This window comes from Gopherus evgoodei, chromosome 9, assembly GCF_007399415.2.
Source record: "Gopherus evgoodei ecotype Sinaloan lineage chromosome 9, rGopEvg1_v1.p, whole genome shotgun sequence".
In the NCBI taxonomy this organism is placed as follows: domain Eukaryota; kingdom Metazoa; phylum Chordata; order Testudines; family Testudinidae; genus Gopherus; species Gopherus evgoodei.
The window spans coordinates 5,622,826-5,642,227 of NC_044330.1; the positions used below are offsets into that span (position 1 = coordinate 5,622,826).

The 19,402-nt window shown below is 50.7% G+C and overlaps 1 protein-coding gene across 1 annotated transcript; it reads right to left on the reverse strand.

Annotated features, from left to right (window-relative positions):
- Nucleotides 1–1,797: 1,797 nt before the first annotated feature.
- Nucleotides 1,798–19,158, reverse strand: PDCD1 (programmed cell death 1). The gene is made up of 5 exons (XM_030575661.1): nt 18,875–19,158; nt 8,888–9,217; nt 6,113–6,262; nt 4,666–4,700; nt 1,798–3,404 (listed from the first exon to the last, which is right to left on the reverse strand). The coding sequence occupies exons 1-5, from the start codon at nt 18,945–18,947 to the stop codon at nt 3,213–3,215; spliced, it is 780 nt and encodes a 259-aa protein (XP_030431521.1). The 5' UTR covers nt 18,948–19,158; the 3' UTR covers nt 1,798–3,212.
- Nucleotides 19,159–19,402: the final 244 nt, after the last annotated feature.

A 19,402-nucleotide genomic window follows, 5' to 3' on the forward strand; every position in this document is an offset into this window, starting at 1 on the left:
GTCTTCGGGTCTGAGCCTACAAAGCTTAGCTCATGCAAGAAGCCCTTCATGGCTTGGCTTCAAGGAGGCTGTTCACACACACTCAAGTGGGAGAGAAGCAGCGTCCTCAATCCGGTTTGAGATCAGATCACACAATGTTGCAGGCACTTTGGAGGACAGGCTCAGGATTCAAAATGATCTTGACAAATCAGAGAATTGGTCTGAATTCATCTAGATGGAATTCAATGGAGACAAGTGCACTTAGAAAGGAAAAAGCAAATACACAGCTACAAAATAGGGACTAACTGGGGTTCTAGTGGATCCCAGATTGAATATGAGTCAACGGTGTGATGCAGTAGTGAGAAAGGCTAGTATCATTCTGAGGTGTATTAACAGGAGTATTATGTAAGACACAGGAGTAATTGTCCTGCTGTACTCAGGACTGGGGAGGTCCCAGCTGGGGTACTGTGTTCATTTCTGGATACCACACTTTCAGAAAGATGTGGTTAAATTGGAAAGAGTCCAGAGAAGAGCAACACAAATGATAGAAGATTTAGAAAAGCTGATTTATGAGGAAAGGTTAAGAAAACAGGGCATGTTTAGTCTTGAGAAAAGAAGACTGATGGGGGACCTGATAGTCTTCAAATATGTTAAGGGCTGTTCTAAAGAGGATCAGCTTAGGCGCTGCAAGCCTGGGAGGTGGGAGAAGTGACACAGCCACGGCGTGCTCGGGGAGGAGGCAGGGCAGGGGTGAGCTGGGGCAGGGAGTTGCCTTGCGTGCCCCCCCCTTACTTGATGCAGGCGGCCTTCCCCACGCTCCCCTGCCCCAGCTGCCTCCGCCTAAATGCCGGCGGCGACCGGGGCGGTCGAAGATCCGGCTGCCGCAGTCGCTGCCGAAGAAAATGCCGCCCCCCAAATCCTAGAGCCCTAGGCGACCGCCTAGCTTGCCTAAATGGTTGCACCAGCCCTGAGAGCAGCCCATTGCAGCTAGCTGGTGGCCCCCCTATCAGCTCCCTGCTCCCCTAAACTCCCTGTGCAGCAGCTGCCTGCAGATCAGCTGTGTCCCTCCCCTCACTGCCATGTGCTGCTCCTGCCCTCTGCCTTGGAGCTGCTTACTGAGATTCCTGCTTGCCGTACAGGGAAAGGGGGGAAGAGGAGGGCTAATGTCAGGGTGTCTGCCCCTGCTCCTGCACCCCACTTACCCCATCTTCCATAGAGCAGGGGAGACACACGACATAGCTGCGGTCTCAAGAGGTCTCAGCAAGCTGATTTAATTAACAAGGCAGTGTACTTAAGCCTGGTGTCAGCTACTTAAAGGGGAAATGCTCGTTTTTTCTCTCACACACAGAGTGTGTGTCTCTGTCTGCCCTCCCTCCTTTCCTGCTGCCTTATAGAGTGTGAGAGTTAACCCTTGAAGGCTCAGTCAATTGCTAGTTCATTTAGCAGTAAAGCATTCCCTGGGAAATATCCCACCCTCTGACTCCTCCACCTCAACCAAGCTTCAGAATCATCATCACTGGGTACCAGTAGTATATACTTATATACATATATATAATACTGGTACACAGTGATGATGATTGTTATATATATTCTTTTGTGTGGTGAAAAAAAAATTCCCTGGAACCTAACCCCCTCATTTACATTAATTCTTATGGAGAAATTAGATTCGCTTAACATTGTTTCGCTTAAAGTCGCATTTTTCAGGAACAGAACGACAATGTTAAGTGAGGAGTTCCTGTATTAGTCCAGAAGCAATAAACAAAACTGAAGATAGAGTTAAAGCTTCTTTTTATTCACAAAGACCTTCAACCACTTCAGTGTAAACTCCTGGGGCCTGATCCCCATGTTGCCGAAGCTAAGGGCAAAGCATCCACTCAACAAGATCAAGCCCTCAGGTTGATCATGAAACCCAGGAGCGACACCTTCCTGCTCCGACAGCCCCATTGATTCTGGCAGGGCTGGTCGAGAAGTAAGGTGCTCCAGAGTGCGCGTCAGAGCTTCACAGTCTCTGTGCCTCACTAGAATCGCTCAGCGTTCTTGCTATCTCCTCCACCCATGCACGGGTCGGATTTCCACCTGATTTGGTTTCAATCCGGCTCCATCTACCCGGAGCTCTTAAATTTCAAGTGCAAATATGTGACACTACAGAAGGAAAAAAACACATTACAGTACATTTCCCATTAGTCTTTTTAAATACACACTTACATGCAACGCAGCTTCTCACACAAAGCTAGGAGAAGCCCCTACCTCGTACAGTACAGAAGGAGCAACCTTCTCCTGTCCACTGCACCCAAGAGGACCTGCTGATTTCAGCTGGGTGCTACAGCTCTTGTGGCAATTAGAACCCATCAGAGCTGCAATCTGTTTCATAGTATCCTTTTACACTGCAGCCACTGGCATGCATTCACAAATTTCTCCCAATGTTAAGATTTCTTAGTAGGGTCAAACCCAGCAGGAAGTCAAAAGAGGCAGGTTTGTGCTCCGTTTGGCATGGCTGGGGAGCCCAAGGACTGAAATATCAGTGCTGCATTAGTTTATCTGTGAGGTGGCAGCTTGTATCCCTAGCCCGTAAGCAAGGCAGAACTGGGCTCTAACGGTCTGTGGTAGCATCTTCCAGCAGGTGCCCCTACATCCACCTTCTAGCCCTAAAGATCCCATCCTTTCCCACCGGTTTACCCTCTCCCATCCTTTAGACCCAGCTTTGCCATCACCATCCTAACGAATAAGGAGGACTGGCAAGGCTTCTCTTTGGAGCCCAGCATCACCGGCCAATAGGGTAACTGCTGAGTGACACACGACTCTACCTCTTTCCCCCCGACCCCACCCCCAAGGGATGGATCATGCTGCCTCCTGCAGCGCAAGAAACTAAGGACCGGGAATGAATGTGGCTCTCCACCACTGCAGCACAGGGCTCAAACCACATGTCCATTAGTCCAGACCCTCAAGTGTCTTCTGACTGAACGCCTTCCTTAGCAGCAAACAATTGCTTGCAACCTGCTGGAGGAGGGAAGGACCCCGAGGAAGGCTGCATAAAATGTCAGTCATTTGAGTGGCTGTTTGATACGGAGAAGAAGGAGAGTTGGGGCTGGCATACAACCAGGCGCAGCGTGTACAATTAGTGCAGATGCTGCCGCCAGGCCTTCCTGCCCGAAAGTCTCTGAGAAAGCTGTAGAGAGACGACAAAACAGAAGGAGAAGCACGACTGGGCTCCTGACCCATCAGCGGGGCTGCGCTCAGATTTGACAGGTCTTCTGCTGTTTCGTTTTCTTCCCCCTTTCTGGGGTGACCGGCTTCTCTTCAGGGAACACGATGACAGCATATTCTGTGTTGTCAGGTGGGTAACTCTCCACGGGAGCGTCTGTGTGCTCATCCTGCTGGAATTCCAACACGCCATAATCCACCGTGTAAGTCGTCACCTGTTCTTTCTGCCACGCAAACAACAGAAGGGAGCATTTTTACTAAGAGTCACAGCCACACACACCTGGCTTCTCTATGTACCCCACACACAGGCACACGCAGGCACACACCGGCACACGCAGGCACACTAACAGATTCAGACCTTTTAAGGCCACTGTGACCGTCCATTCTGACCTCCCATAGAGCACAAGCCATAGGACCTCAACCAGTAATTCCTGCCTCAAGTCCAGAACTTCTCTTTGAGCATGTTTTTAAAAGCCTTGATTTACAGACACTATGAGATGGAGAATCCACCACCTCTCCAGGTAGGCAGCTCCAGTGGTTAATGACCCTGAATTAAAAACATGCACCTGGCTTCTGCTCTGAATCAGTCCAGCTTCAGCTCAGTAAGTACTTACAGACTGTGATCAAGTTACCTCTTAACCTCCTCTTGGATAAACGAAATAGACAGAGCTTCTTTAGTCTCTCACTATAAGGCTTTACTAGAGAGCAACCAACTCTATGAAACCAGCATGGCCGCAGTCAGAGCACCTTGCCCTGTAATCCCATCAGCTCTCACAAACTCAGAGGATTGGACTTGGCTAGTAACTGGACAGGATGTCTGCAAGGGACAGGGGGTGCTAGTGATTTCATAGGGAGCACTCCTCTGTGCGTCAAGGCTGGCCCAGGTGCCCCAGCGTGGCAGTCGGACACATCATGCACCGGGGGTGCCACCTTTGGGGCCTGACATACAATCAAGGTCCACACACCCATGGCCCTTTCATCAAAAGGAGGGACGTTAATCCAGTTGTCCTGGCCCAACTCCAGCTCAGAGAATTGCTTTCTCCCCTGGCTGTTTCCAGTGCAATATTTTTCGCTGTGCTAGGGGGCTGTTGAACACTGACACCACATTAGCGATCCGTGTCAGAAGCGTTTGTGTCACTGCTCAGAGCGCTTGGGGGCTCTTTGGGGACAAAAGGTGCCGTATAAATAGACAGTCAATCCATTACGATTATTGATAATAATGATACTTTGGCTGCAAACCAAAGTACTTTGGCTGCATCTAAGAGCCTTTCATTCTGTTTCTTTTCTCTCTCTCTCGTTTCTCCCGGTGGCACTGGCCCTTGAAGGACTCGGACTGGGCTGAGGAGCTGTGGCATTGTGCAGTTCCGCCTGCGGCCCTGGCATGGATCTGGGCACTTGCTACCAAAGACCTGACAAGCCCAGGTTCTTTCCTGCCTGGCAACACTCCACAGCGGTGCAGCCACACGTGAGCGACGGGGAACTTACCAAGAGTGCGTTTTCACGTTGTGGTTTCTGCTGCCCTGCAAAGTAACACCTTTGGTTAGACCAGGCACAGGAGCTGGGCTGCAGCAAACATCACAGGGCGAGTGGGCGTCAGAATTAGCTCCGCTTCCCGCAACATTGCAGCTCCCTGCACATGACTCTGGGACTGCACAGACTCCACCCCACACCAGCCCCTTCCCCGAGCAAGATCCCACTGGAGGGTGTGCCGGCATCCACTGATCCAGACATAGGTCCCCAAAACTCCCCTCAAAGCCAGCAGGAGAGTCACCAGCACACAGACTGTAGGGCTGGGCCCCGCGTTCTGGAGCAGAGGCCCACTGTGGGGAGAATCGTGCCCTGTTTTTCTACTCCAACGCTCCAATCATGAGAAGTTGAATAGGCCCAGACCCTATTATGCTCTATTCAGATTCTTATCCCATGAGCGCGAGTGAGGGAGCTGAGCTCCTGGATCCCAGCCACCAGCCCAGGTATCCAGACGGGAAGAGCTTTGCTGGGACTGGTGGACTGGAATGTCCTCACAGATCTCTGGGAAGCAGCCAGGTGTCTCCCTGGCCATGCTGCACCCTCAGTTTCTGGTAGCCAGCAGCTGGCGTTCTGCCTGCCACACAATGAATACGCCCCCACTCTGCTAGCCAAGGCTGCAGCAGGCTCATCGAGTCCAGCCACCGCTGGATGGGGACAGAGCACCACACTGAGTGGCTGTGAGGCCGACGGACCGGCCAAGCATTACCTGGCTCTGGCTGAGCCGAACAGCTGGGGATCCTGCACTCAGACAGCCCTGCCCACCGTGGGCTCACTAACGCCCAGGCCTGAGGAAGGGAAGCATGGAGGGGAGCTCTGGGAGGCACGACCCCAACTCCATTGGGAGGGCACCCACCACACCTACCCTTGGGACCACACAGCCAGCTCCATAGGCCACGGCCCCACCCAACCCAATCAGGGAGCTGGGCATGGGCCTGCGGGGCTGCGGGCTAACTGCCCTTTACACGGGGGCTCCAGGCAGGGGGAAGGCTCCTTGTACCGTCCCTCCACTGGCCCTACAATGGGCCAAGCCAATCTAATGTGGGGTTGGGGGAATGTCAGAGATTTGGGGCCCAAGCCTGGGAGGCACTGAGCACCGTCCACTCCCAGGGGAGCCAGGGGGAATTTCACCTGAGTTAACATTGCGGAAGGGCCTCAGCGTTCGGCCTGCCGAGCTCTATGGCACTCAGCACCTCTCGGGATGGAGGCAGAATGACTGAGCTAGCCCTCCCATCCACAGTGGCCCTGTTGGGTCCGTCTATACCAGCCTCTGCTCACCACAGTCCCTGAGCACCCCTCCTGCCCCCCACCCTTTTTTCTCCAGCTAGCCCTGGCTATCCTCCAATGGAGGCACCAGTGGGGAAGGGCTACAGACTGTCAGGGCCGCACGCGCCCTGCCACGACGCACCTCCCGTCCGGCGCGTGATGATGAAGAGCACGTAGGTGATCAGCCCGAGCAGCACGGCCCCGGCGATGATCAGGCCAATGATGACTGGCACTTTAAAGTCGTCCACCGGGTTGTCAACAGTCACATTGGGAACAGTGGTGGGCCTTCCTTCTAGGGAATTGCAAATAAAAAAGAAGAAATGCTACAGTCTCTGTAAAATACAAAGCAAACCACGTCCTCTCCTCCAGCACGACAAGCCGCCCACCCTGCCTCCGCACAGAGGGGCCACGGCACGGCCTCAGCACCACTGATGTGTCGCTTGCACCCCGTGGCTGGAGTTAACAGCTCTTAAGGGAGCCCTACACCCATTGAGTTTCAACCTGTGGTGTAAGCAGGACTTAACTGGTGTTCCCGGCTAGCACCAGCCCGCTGGACAGACGTGAATTTCACAGTTTGTCAGACCTAGCACTGGCGCTGTCGTCACACCGTGGGGTCATATGATGGGACTGCCTGTGATAGCGGGGGAATGGACTCAATGACCCAGCGTGTCCCTTCCAATCCTGTCTTCCTAGATCTCTGATTCTCATCTATACAGCGCCACCCAATCAGTTCAGGCTCCCTGCTTAGCTCCAGCTTCTATTTCATTTGAGCAAAACAAAGGCAAGGAGAAACAGTTGTACTCAAAATAACACAGTGCCCCCTCCCCCATTCGATCCGGCGGTTCGGGGTAACAGGGTCTGTGGGAAGAGGCTCTGGCTCAGTGTAAGGCTGTGTAATGAACTGGTGGCCACATATGTACAGGCACCATCCATCAATATTAGCAGCCAAACCCAGAACCTCTGCACCCAACACACATCTGTATCAGCTGAGATAAGAATATAAGAGCGGCCACACTGGGTCAGACCAAAGGTCCATCTAGCCCAGTATCCTGTCTTCTGACCGTGGCCAATGCCAGGTGCTTCAGATGGAATGAACAGAACAGAGCAATTATCAAGTGATCCATCCCCTGTCGTCCAGCTTCTGGCAGTCAGAGGCTTAGGACACCCACAGCATGGGGTTACATCCCTGACCATCTTGACTAATAGCCATTGAGGGACCTCGGAGATACAGGTGTAAACCCATTAGCTGTGTGTAAGTAGGAGGCTGTCAGAGTCACTTGAGTTGTTTGCCAGAGGGGCACATAGTCACACGGACTAAGGCAATTACAGCTGCTAGATTTGAGGATGGGGGGGGATTTAATTCACAAAACAAATTGAAATGTTTCCATTTCACAGGCTCCAAATGGCCTCTTCTCTCTCTCTCTCTCTTTTTTTTTTTTTTTTTTTTGCAAAAACTTTCATGACATTTTCAAATCAAAAAGATTCCTCAAGTGGTCGCTGACGTTGTTTACTGACAAATATGCTTTAGGTGAGCATAAAAGTCCCCCCATGTTTTGACAAACAAGAGAATGCCGATAACCATTTCAAAGACTGTTTCTATGTTTTCCATCAAAACCATCACCAAAATGGTTTTTCACAACATTTTTCCTTTCTTAAAAAGGCCACTTTTGACCCCAAAAAATGGGATTGAAAAGTTTTATCCAGCTGTAGAGTGAAGGTATTGCACTCTGACACGGCAGGGGGGCTGGAACAATTTGTACAGTGGAGGTGCTCAGAGATATTGAACCAAACTGTAAACCCTGTATATAATGGAAAGCATTTGAAGGCAGGGGGTGTAGGGGGGCTGCACACACACACCCCGCACCCCTAGTTCCAGCACCTATGTTACATGGTGAGCTATGTGAGGCAGGGACCAGCTTTTTGATCTGTGTCTGTGCAGCACCTAGCACCATGGAGTCCTGGCCCATGATGGGGGCTCATCGGTGCTTCCATAATAGATAATAATAATAGTCCCTGCTTGTCCCATGCATCTTAGATCTACAGGAGTTCAAACTCCACCTGCAATACCCTTTTCTAGTACAGCTACATAAATATAGACATCAGGGTTGTCGGGGGCATGAGCCGTCAGCATCCAAAACATGCAACTTAAAGGAGCTGGGCTTTAGCGGAAGGGCGAGAGATGCTTACGGACTAGGGCTTCCACCTCCCTGCTGACTGTGGTGTCGGGAAATATGCGGCCATGGAGGAGAGGTCCTTACAGTGGCAGCAGATAATTAGCTGGGGTAGGACAGTAAAATAAGAAAATAGCCCTGGCCAAGTGACAGGTGCCGGGTAAAATGCCACGGTTTATTATTTCTGCAGCACTGTCACTGTGCACCTGGTGCCTGATGTGGGTCAAGCTCTCCCCCAGCAACTTGCTTTCAGTTACCCGCAGGGAACGCAGTGGGGCCTGCCCCAGCGCAGATTTGGCCTTGATTCAGGTCAGCTGCTGGAAATGTGGCCCTGTGGTTTGTAAACGTCACACCAGAGACTGTTACTACTTTCACTCTGGTCAGGAAATCACATGTTAGTGTCTAGCCCTAGGGGCCGTGGTCCCAGAGTGGTGCCTTTGGGTGCTACCATAATACATTGGTTGGAAAGAGGAGCCCCGACATATGCCCTGCAGAGCAGCAAGCGAAGGCTCTGGCTGACCACCAGCAGAAGCAAACTCCACAGCCAGAGATGCTGATTGATTTGAGCAGCTGGGAACCTCCCAGTCTAACCTAGCTTCTTAGGGCATCCGAGGGGGATTCTAGACTGGAAATATCAGTCAGCCCACAGACCAACAGAGCATTGTAGCAAATCTTGAGCCCCTGCAGCAGAGGGCTGCGGCAGACACCCATACAAGCTTGTTTATTATACTGTCTTTGAAACAAACCTGTAACTGTGAGCTTTGACACGTTGCTTTCCACCACTTTACTGGGCGAGGAGAAAGCGATCAGCCCGCAGAAGTACTCGCCACTGTCATTCTCGGTTAGGTGCTGAATCTTTATCTCAACAGAAGAGGTATGGTTGACAAGGAGGAATTTCTTTTGGTTTTCATGTTCATTCCCATTAAACTCGGCAATTTTTTGTGTGTGAGTGGAATTGATCTTTTTGTACCAGTTTAGACTATAATCAGACTGAGGGAAGTTCGCCGTGGAGATACTGCAGAAGAAGCTGGCTGTGTCGCCCACAGGCACGGATAGCTTCTCCGGGGAAAACGTCACTGTTTCAGAGAAAGGAAAGAAACAAAGAACAGGACACTGTGATCAGCAGGAGCCGATGCACTGATGGACCTCGCAGGCACATTGCACAACCATTATTATTTATTTATTCTTTGTATTACCGTCGCATCCAGCAGCCCTAGGGCTGAGCCAGGCCCCCCTGCCCTGGGTGCCCTACAAACACAGAACAGACAATGATTGATAGCCTGGGAGCCTCTAGAGGCTTCAGTCAAGGATCAGGGCCCTCTCGTGCAAGGCGCTGTGCAAATGAGTAGAATAAAGGCAGTCCCTGCCCTGGAGTGTTTTGATCTTTGGCCTTTCCCAATCTCCCCACCACTAAAAGCAGAGGGAGGATCCAGCCCCAATGTATGTGCTCTCTGACAGCCTGAGGAACCGTTAACCTTGAGTATGCTCCAGCGCAGCAAACATTGCTCCCCTTAGACAAAAGGAAATTCAACCCCTGTCCCTGTTGTGCCTGTCTCACAGGGATTGGGAAGCTCTGTGTGGTCCTTGCTGGTGATGCTGCATTCTCAGTCTATGACTGAGCCTCCTACCTCAAAGGTGCACAGAGAGGCAGTGTGATTCAGTGGGTAGCGCACTATACTGGGACTCAGAAGAGCTGGGTTACATTCCTGGCTCTGCCACTGGTGGGTTGGGTGACCTTGGGCAAGTCAGTTGCCTCAGTTTCCCCCCCTGTAAAATGTGAATAACGATCCCTCTTTTTTAAAGGGCTTTGAGACCGACTGATAGAAGAGTGTTGTAAAGCCTAGGGAAGATGAAAAGTGCTGCACATGTGTAATTAATTGGTTAATTCATTACTGACTCATTATTATCAGACAAAAAGGTGTAGTGAATCTAAGTGGTGATTACTGCTCTGTCTCCTCCATGGTGTGTGTGCAGAGCAGTGACCAGAATTTAAAGCTAAAACATTTAGCATAGGTTCTTTCCCTTGTTTGTCAGCAGTATGCGGCCCACGTAGAGTCAACAAGGGCTTCACCTTCCCCTACCTCATTGGCAACTGGCTGTTCTGAAAACCTCTGGACATTGAGAGCTTGGAAACTTCCCGGAGAGCTCCATGTCCTGCAGAGTTCCCGATGAGTGGGGCTCACTCGGGTGTCTCACGCCAGGCCCTCAAAATCTCTAGTCACTTTTGCAGATATTTGCCAGAATTAAAAGGTATGTATTAACTGTTTGTTGTGTCTACCTTCCCAAGTAGAAGCTCTTTATCTGTATGTACCGCAAAGCCATGCTGGCCAAACTCCATTGAAATCAATGGGATCTTGACAGCAAAGGGTCTGGTATTGGTGCTAAATATCTAGCTAACGTTTGGTAATAACTGTTCTAATAAATGTTTATACAGGACCCGATTCAGCTCTCAGTTACACCCACTTGACCGCAGAGGAACTTCCAGCTTTTTCATATGAAAATTAGGATCTATTTTTATACCAGGTTAGTCATCCTTTCTGTGGCTGATTTTGCCTCAGAAAGCCAGCAGCTGAAACTGATGCAGAGTCGATTTACGGGGTGGGGTGGGGGCATAACTGACTGTGTTCCTGATTCAAATCAGGGTGCGTGAAGCTATCCTGCCTGCCCTGAGAAGCCTGCATGGCTAGTTGGAAAGGTACTCGTGTTGCCTCATTTCTCACTCTCTGTCACCTCTTCTCTTAGCTGGGTGTTGAAGGGGTAATAACACAATCAACTCTGTAGCCACAGACTGATGCCCTCACCTCCGAATTCTGGGTCTTAGCATATCTGTGCTTAGCCCGTGGTCATTCCCATTGACATCAGCTGCACGGACTGGCCCAACGATTGAGGGTAGAGCGTGGCCTGTGGCGTCACCACAGGACTGAGGCAAGTGATGATTCAAGGATGTAGAGAGGCAGACAGTGGACTTTAGATCATACACACAGACCCCTTAGGGCCAAAGCTTTCTAAAGTGAATAGTTATTTTAGGTGCCCGACTATAGACACCTTCAAGGCACCTGATCTTCAAGTACTGAGCAGCCTGATGCAGAGAACTCTCATGCAGCAGGCCACAGCATGTCAGGCATATGTGCCTCAGTTTCCCCCTCAGGTAACCCAAGTGCTCTACGCCAGGCTCTCTTGCCTCAATAATACCCTTCCTTGGGGACAGTTCATTAAAAAAACATGATGCAAATAAGTCCATAACCTCAAGTCCCAATCACTATCCATTTCCAATACGCAGTATAAGCCGTCTTTAAAACTCAAGAGATCTTATCCCTCAATGCCCACCTAACCCTGGCAGGCACCTTGGACCATGTCCAGACTCTCTGTAAGTCCTTGTCTTTTCCTCTGGCCCGGGACAGCCACCCCAGTCCTAATCAGACTGCAACCCTGCTCTTCCCAATGGGAACATCCGTCACTCCCTCTGACCCTCTCCCAGTTCCTTGGGGTCCAGCGCTCTAGCCCGGAGATAGCAACAGTCACCTCCTCCGCTGTTCTCCTGCCTTCTCCCAGGTCCCAAACACGCCGTCTCTGGCAGCTCCCATCTCCAGCCTTTCTTCTGCTGCCTGTTTCACCAGGTCTCTCTTGCACCGGGACCGTCACGACCCAGTCCCAGGGGGCCCTCGTAGTCACTCCCAGGGATCTTCCCGCTTCTGGCATCTCTCCCTATACCCAGTGAGTATCCCACATCTGTTCTCTCCCTGACCCCTTTCCAGACTGACTCTGTGCCCTGATTCACCCAGGGGCCCCACTGGCCTCCTCTTATAGCCCATTGGGGCCAGCACTGACCCAGCACAGGTGCACTGGCCCTGCTTCTTAAAGTTGCACTGGCCCCTCTACCCCCGCCCCCCCCAGTCTTGGCCTGTATCCATTCCTGTCACCTTGCTTGCCTCACCTACCCACTGCTTCTTGCCTTAGGCCTGGTCTACACTACGCGTTTAAACCGATTTTAGCAGCATTAAACCGATTTAACACCGCACCCGTCCACACAACGAGGCCCTTTATATTGATATAAAGGGCTCTTTAAACCGGTTTCTGTTCTCCTCCCTGACGAGGGGAGTAGCGCTGAAATCGGTATTACCATATCGGATTAGGGTTAGTGTGGCCGCAAATCGATGGTATTGGCCTCCGGGCGGTATCCCATAGTGCTCCACTGTGACCGCTCTGGACAGCAATCTCAGCTCGGATGCACTGGCCAGGTAGACAGGAAAAGCCCCGCGAACTTTTGAATTTCATTTCCTGTTTGCCCAGCGTGGAGCTCTGATCAGCACGGGTGGCAATGCAGCCCCAAATCCAAAAAGAGCTCCAGCATGGACCGTACGGGAGATACTGGATCTGATCACTGTATGGGGAGACAAATCTGTTCTATCAGAGCTCCGTTCCAGAAGATGAAATGCCAAAGCATTTGAAAAAAATCTCTAGGCTACGCAGTGCTGCGTGACAAGCATAACAGAAAGCCAAAGAATCAAATGGACGCTCATGGAGGGGGTACTGAGGACTCCAGCTATCCCACAGTCCCCAGCAGTCTCTGAAAAGTATTTGCATTCTTGGCTGAGCTCCCAATGCCTGTAGGTTCAAACACATTGTCTAGCGTGGTTCAGGGTATAGCTTGTCAATTTACTCCCTCCGCCGCCCCCAAGTGAAAGAAAAGGGAAAAAATCGTTTCTTGACTTTTTTTAATGTCACCCTATGTGTACTGAATGCTGCTGGTAGACGTGATGCTGCGGCAGTAAAGAGCAGTATCCGTTCCTCTTCCCCCCCCCGGTGGCAGACAGTACAGTATGCTTGATAGCTGCTGAGTGCTCCTGGCTGGCCTCAGGTGAGGTCGGCTGGGGGCACCTGGGTAAAAATAGGAATGATTCCTGGTCATTCCCAGTAGATGGTACAGAACGGCTGGTAACTATCCTCATCATAGCAACTGGGGGCTGAGCTCCATCAGCCCCCTCCCTTTCCTGTGTAAAGAAAAGATTCTGTGCTGCCTGGACTATCATAGCAGCGGGATGCTCAGCTCCTCTCCCCCACACCACTTAATGTCCTGCCTGGACTGTCAGAGCACCGGGAGACTGCCTCCCCCTCATTTTATCTCACTAACAAGTCACTGTTTCTTATTCCTGCATTCTTTATAACTTCATGACACAAATGGGGGGGACACTGCCACGGTAGCCCAGGAGGGTTGGGGGAGAAGGGAAGCAACCGGTGGGGTTGTTGCAGGGGCACCCCCCGTGAATGGCATGTAGCTCATCATTTGTCCAGGATCTGACACGGAGCAGCTGTGCTGTCTGATACACTGGTTCTCTAGTACACTTGCACCATATTCTAGGCAGGACTGACTCTATTTTTAGATACCATAAAGGAGGGATTGACTCAGGGAGTCATTCCCATTTTTGCCTTTGCGCCCCCGGCCAACCTCAGCCAGGGGCACCCATGATAGCAGCAGACGGTGCAGAACGACAGATAACCATCATCTCATTGCTAATTTACAATAGCAGCAGACGGTACAGAATGACTGATAACCATCTCTGCTATCATGCAAAAGCAAATGAATGCTGCTGTGTAGCGCTGCAGTAACGCCTCTGTCAGCAGCATCCAGTACACATACGGTGACAGTGACAAAAGGCAAAACGGGCTCCATGGTTGCCATGCTATGGCGTCTGCCAGGGCAATCCAGGGAAAAAGGGCGCGAAATGATTGTCTGTCATTGCTTTCCCGGAGGAAGGAATGAGTGACGACATTTACCCAGAACCACCTGTGACAATGATTTTTGCCCCATCAGGCACTGGGATCTCAACCCAGAATTCCAAGGGGTGGGGGAGACTGCGGGAACTATGGGATAGCTACAGAATAGCTACCCACATTGCAACGCTCCAGAAATCGACGCTAACCTCGGACCATGGATGCACACCGCCGAGTTAATGTGCTTAGTGTGGCCGTGTGCACTCGACTTTATACAATCTGTTTTACAAAACCAGTTTATGTAAAATCGGAATAATCCCATAGTGTAGACGTACCCTTAGCCTCAGCAGTGAAGTGTCTGGGGCAGGAGCTGTATTTCCACTGAGTATTTGCGTAGGGCCTAGCAGAAGGGGGACACCTCTCTGACTGTGTGTTTCTAAGCATTACAGCAACAACAGCAACACCAATCGTAATCATCATGATCATTTTAAAATATCATTTTATATAAAGTGTTAACTGGCCCCATCTGCCCCCATCCCGTGCAATCATTAATAACCTATCTGAAATGCCTCAGCCCTGGAGGGATCGCCCCAAAGAATCAGAGCAAGAGCTGAACCTCCCAGGGAACTGCAGTCCTCAGCCACTCCCCTGAGACTGCCAGAAACTGTGTCAGACGTGCCCGCAAGGCCCTGGACTGAGACCACCAGCTCCTTTCCCTGAGGTCACCCAGCTGCTGGCGGACAGTGACCAGCCTGTGACTTGAACTGGCTGCCTAGCAGAGAAAGGCTCCATCTCTGTGGGAGCTCCCGTGACAAAGTGGGAATTTTTTGTAACATGAAGCCTGTGTGCCTCAGTTTCCTCCATGTTTGGCATTGCTACCCAGCAAAGGGGAAAGAATTAAACTGGATCTCAGGACAGACTAAGAGACATAGGAGTCGCTTAGCTGCCTGAACAAACTGCATGGCTCATTCAAAGAATTGGCCAAGACCAAATCAGATCAATGGAAAATGCGAGAAGACAATGGAAAACCCCAATGGGAAGCATACTCACACCTAGCAATCAATGACCCAGATGCTCCTGTCCCCTAAATACGAGCGATATCCACCCATGTGCCCATCTGCACAGAGATGCCCATTCTGGTCTTGGCTCACTAGTGTTTATCGGCTGGGCATCCGTGCACGAGGGCTGTGAACTCAGCATGGCCTGGCCTGGAGAACAAAGGGCTGAGGGATGACTGGCAGGGAATAAAGAGCTGGTTTCTGGCTCTCTGTGATGCTGGCAGACCAGGTGCCAGCTCATGCCAGGATCCCCATGCCTGACAGGAACAGGGCTGTAACCATCAGGCTCCCCTGTGTGTTAGAAGCATTAAAATAAGTGTAAGAATTATAAGAATGTGTTTCGACTTTATTGAATGCTGGTGAGGCACTGCCTGCATTAATCTCACTTATACCATCCACACCCCATAACGTAAGGCAATATTTGTGTTGTGAGCCTCTGAGACTGTGTAAATCACCAGACAGGAAAGAGACATGAACTAGTACAAAGTGCTGATCTCTACAGAAGGTGTTATGCCCTGCCCAACTGTTATCATTAAAAAGGGGCAAAAGACTCAGTTCTCCTGTTCTTCCCCCCACACCCTGCATGGCGAGGAGTCATGCAGGGGAATTCCTCCCATCTGCTGAGTTTGCAGCCCCGAGCTTATGGCAGGAGCGGGAGAAAAACCCCAAAGAGAAGGAACTGACTATCTCCATGCTGCTTGGACTCTGGGGGACAAGGTTTTTAGGCACAAGCAAGAGATCCCCAGTGCTTAGTCTGGGGTAGCCATAAAGGACATAGAGAGCTTGCTTTTACTATCTTTTGAAACTTAAGATCATAACCCATTTGTGTATCTAGGTTTGTCTGCTTTAGCCTTGTAAATAACTCTCCTGTTTCCTTTACATAGTTAATAAATCTGTACGTAGTTTATTATGGGATTGTCTTTGGTGTAAGATCTAAGGTGCAATTCACCTGGCCTAAGTGACTGGCGGGGCCGGCTCCAGGCACCAGCTCAGCAAGCAGGTGCTTGGGGCGGCCAAGGGGAAGGGGCAGCATGTTGGGCTCTTCAGTGGCAAGTCCCTCTCAGAGGGAAGGACCTGCCGCTGAAGAAGAAAGCAGCACGGTGGAGCTGCCACCAATAGCAATAGTGGCTTTTTTTTTTTCCGCCGCTTGGCACGGCAAAAACCCTGGACCCAGCCCTGGTGACAGGTCCTTTGGGTCAGAAAGTAACCTGAATGTTGCTGTGATTCTTGGTGTAAGGAACCATCCATCACAGAGGCAGGTTCACCTGGGTGGTGAGACAGATCGGAGAACCCAAGGGGACCGTCCGTGATTCCATGTTGAGGCTGTTATGGTGCCTGAGGAGTTTATACTTGGCACTTGGTTGGTGAAATCTAAATATAGAGCTCACAGCCAGTTTGAGGTTTGGGCCCTGCTTCCTGGCAGTCTGCCCTGAGGTTGATACTCATGCTCTCAAGTCATGGCAGGCAGCCTTACACTCTCTCCTGGGACTGACTAAGGAAGTCAGAAAGAGACAGAGCCTGGAAATGGAGCTCACTACAGCTTGGCTGGGGAATTGCTCTGGCTTGACCAGAATGGACAACGCTTTCACCTCTATTTCTTTGCGCTAACCCAAGGACTTTGAGTGCTGTGTCCCAGGAGACTAACAAATCCTACACTGCTTGAGCGTCACTGCAAACACGAGGTGAGGTGAACTAGTCCCTGAGGAGGGGAGCAGTCCTGAGCAGAGTTCCTCAGTTTAAAATGCAGTCAGGCAGCATGGCCAACTCTGAAGGAAGAGGGGTCTGGCACATTAAAGGGGTTCCTCCCAGAGACTGTTCAAAAGCTGGGACATGCACTCCTGCAAGGATGCCCAGCTGATAAACGCTAGTGAGCCAAGAACAGAATGGGCACCGCCTTGCAGATGGACACACTGGTGGGCAGAGCTCATATTTAGGCTACAGGAGTGTACAGGCTGCAGCCATTTGCAGCATGTCTCTAGGGACATTAACGTTAACCCAGCCATTAATTAACATTTGACATGACCTATTTTATGATTGTATTTTAACTGCTTATGAGCATCATTGTCAAAATACTGGAGGAGGCAATGGCTTTATATACACAAGCCCAGACTGTGAACCCTTTACTTCCATTGACTGAAGCCAATGGGGCTAGATTCATTAGGAGGAAGAGGTTCCCAGTCCACCCCACAATTATTGTCATTAATTACTGATAATAAACTTCTCGGGCACTTTCCCCAATAAATCTTTCTATCCAGATTAGAGCAGGTCTTGAGCCTGTCTAGATGACAGTGTTTGAAATCCAGATCTAAATCCAGATTTTTGACTTGAGTCCCTTACTCACACAGCTTGAGAGACAGATGTTAAATTAATGGTCTTTCTGATTTCCCAGGAAAAAGCAGTAACAGGGCATTTCTCTCACAGATTACAAAAGCCAGTGATCCGAGTTGACAATCCCCTTGAAAGCCCCAGAGATGAATAAATATACAAATCCCTTTTATTAAACACAGAAGATCAAAACCTTCTGGATCAAATCCTGAATGCTAGCACACAATTCCCTCAGCTTTTATGGAAATTTCAGACAGGCAAGGAAGTTTACAGAAGTTATGAGGCTTCTTTATGAGAAGGACAATTGGTCTGCTGTGACGCGGCATATCCCCTGGTTATGAATAAATGACTAAGGACATTCAAATAAGAAGAGACAACTGGGGAATCATTGCAGATTCCCATAGTAGGCTCTTTGGGGCAAGGGCTGTCCTTTCGCCCTGGGACAGGATACTGGGCCATGACTGTGAGCTAGTGCTATGGTAACACACACATCATCATAATAATTAATAAGCAGGCAAAGGAGTTTGTTTGGGTTTTGCACTGGTCAGTGTGTTTTAATTTGTGTGGTTGGATTTTATTTGACTTAGAAAATATTAGGCAGATTTGGGGTTGTTGTTGTTTTTTACAAAATGCAGCTGTTTGCACTGAATGCAGCAGGCAGAGGACTTTATAACCCGACCCTGCTATTTTTTTACTAGTTCTAAAACAAAATCCTGAAAGTGCTCGTTTCCAGAACTCATTTTACCACATTTCGAACCCACTGGAGTTCATTTTGGCTCTGCCAGATGTGATTTCTGTGCTTTCTCATGCCTTTTATTTGATTTCTTTTTTCCTTAGCTCGGCCTCAAAGCCAGACAATGACTTTCAGGCCAGAGTCTTTATTGTTCCCGTAGCACAAGGTGCCAGTCACTTACACACACACAGATTTTTGTTTCATTTTTCTCCCCATGACATCTTGACTGGGCTCGTCACCTATGGATCTCAGAGAGCTTTACAAATGTGGGTACATCCCGTTAACCCCCTTTTACTGATGGGCCTCCCAGGGCACAGAAAGAGGTCGCGGCCTGCCCACACATCAAGTCAGGGGCAAAGCAGGCACAGAATCCCAGGTGTCCTGACTCTCAGCCCCATGCTTTGTACCAGCCCGTACCATGTTCCGTTTTCAGAAGATCCTCTGAACAACAATGGATTAAGGGCCTGAACCCCAGAGATCAGACCCTGAATGAAGGGGGCACTCAGGGGCAGGGACAGGGGCACGGGGGAAGCTCCAAAATGTTTTGCCAAATCCAACTTTTAATATAACACATCTAGCCATTCCATTGCCTCCTCTCCCACTATTTGCTTCCCCTTCCACTATTCTCAGGCTTCTCCCTTCAAATTGAACTGTGATGGGGGCCGGATCGGGGCCCCACATCCATGCCAAACATTTGCATTTGTTTCTACCCTGGGGGCTCTTCCCGGATGCTGGCAGCCTGGGCATTTCAGGTCCAGCATTTGGCTTTCCTGTCTTCTCGCTGCCAGGGCTGTTTCCACCGCTCGCACGGCTCTACGCCTAGCAGACGCTCCCCGCCAGGCATAAGCCACACCGCCTTTGTGTTCAGGAGCACCGTGAGTGTGTCATGCCGCCTAGATACATACCAAGCTGGGAAAGCAGCAGCACTGGCCTGCAGGTCAGCAGCACCGCACAGATGCCGACCACAATAACGAGCATCTTCCCTGGCGTCGCCTTCGAGGGACCAGGAGCTCTCTGGGGGTCGGCTTCCTCCCCTGCACGTGCGATGCACCAATCAGGATACAAGCTGCTATGCCTGTGCTGCGTGGCGGGAGGACACTCCAGGGGCTTGCGTCCTGACCAGGCCACCTCGTGCCTCCTGTCCCAGCGGCACTGTTCCCCCGGAGGCTGCACGGCAGCCGTCCACTGACTGCAGCCGAAGCAGAAGTGGAAATGAAACGTACCCGTCTCAGCTTGAGAGGGAAACCCTCCTTGCCATCCGCCCCCATTTTTCCCCTCCTCCTTCTTCGACACAGCTCAACAGCTGCGCCCAGCCCTGCTCCCCCTCTCTGCACCCAGGAGCCTCAGCAGGTTCCCACGCGCCATTCACCCACACAGAAGAGAAAGCGGCATCAGCAGAACGTTAGGGGTCAGAGGCACAAGACCACAAGTGA

Coding starts and splice junctions, on each gene's coding strand:
- PDCD1 (XM_030575661.1), bottom strand. CDS start 18,947: ATGCTCGTTATTGTGGTCGGCATCTGTGCGGTGCTGCTGACCTGCAGG. Junction 9,218..18,874: donor GCTGCTGCTTTCCCAGCTTG/GTATGTATCTAG, acceptor TCTCTGAAACAG/TGACGTTTTCCCCGGAGAAG. Junction 4,701..6,112: donor CATCACGCGCCGGACGGGAG/GTGCGTCGTGGC, acceptor GTTACTTTGCAG/GGCAGCAGAAACCACAACGT.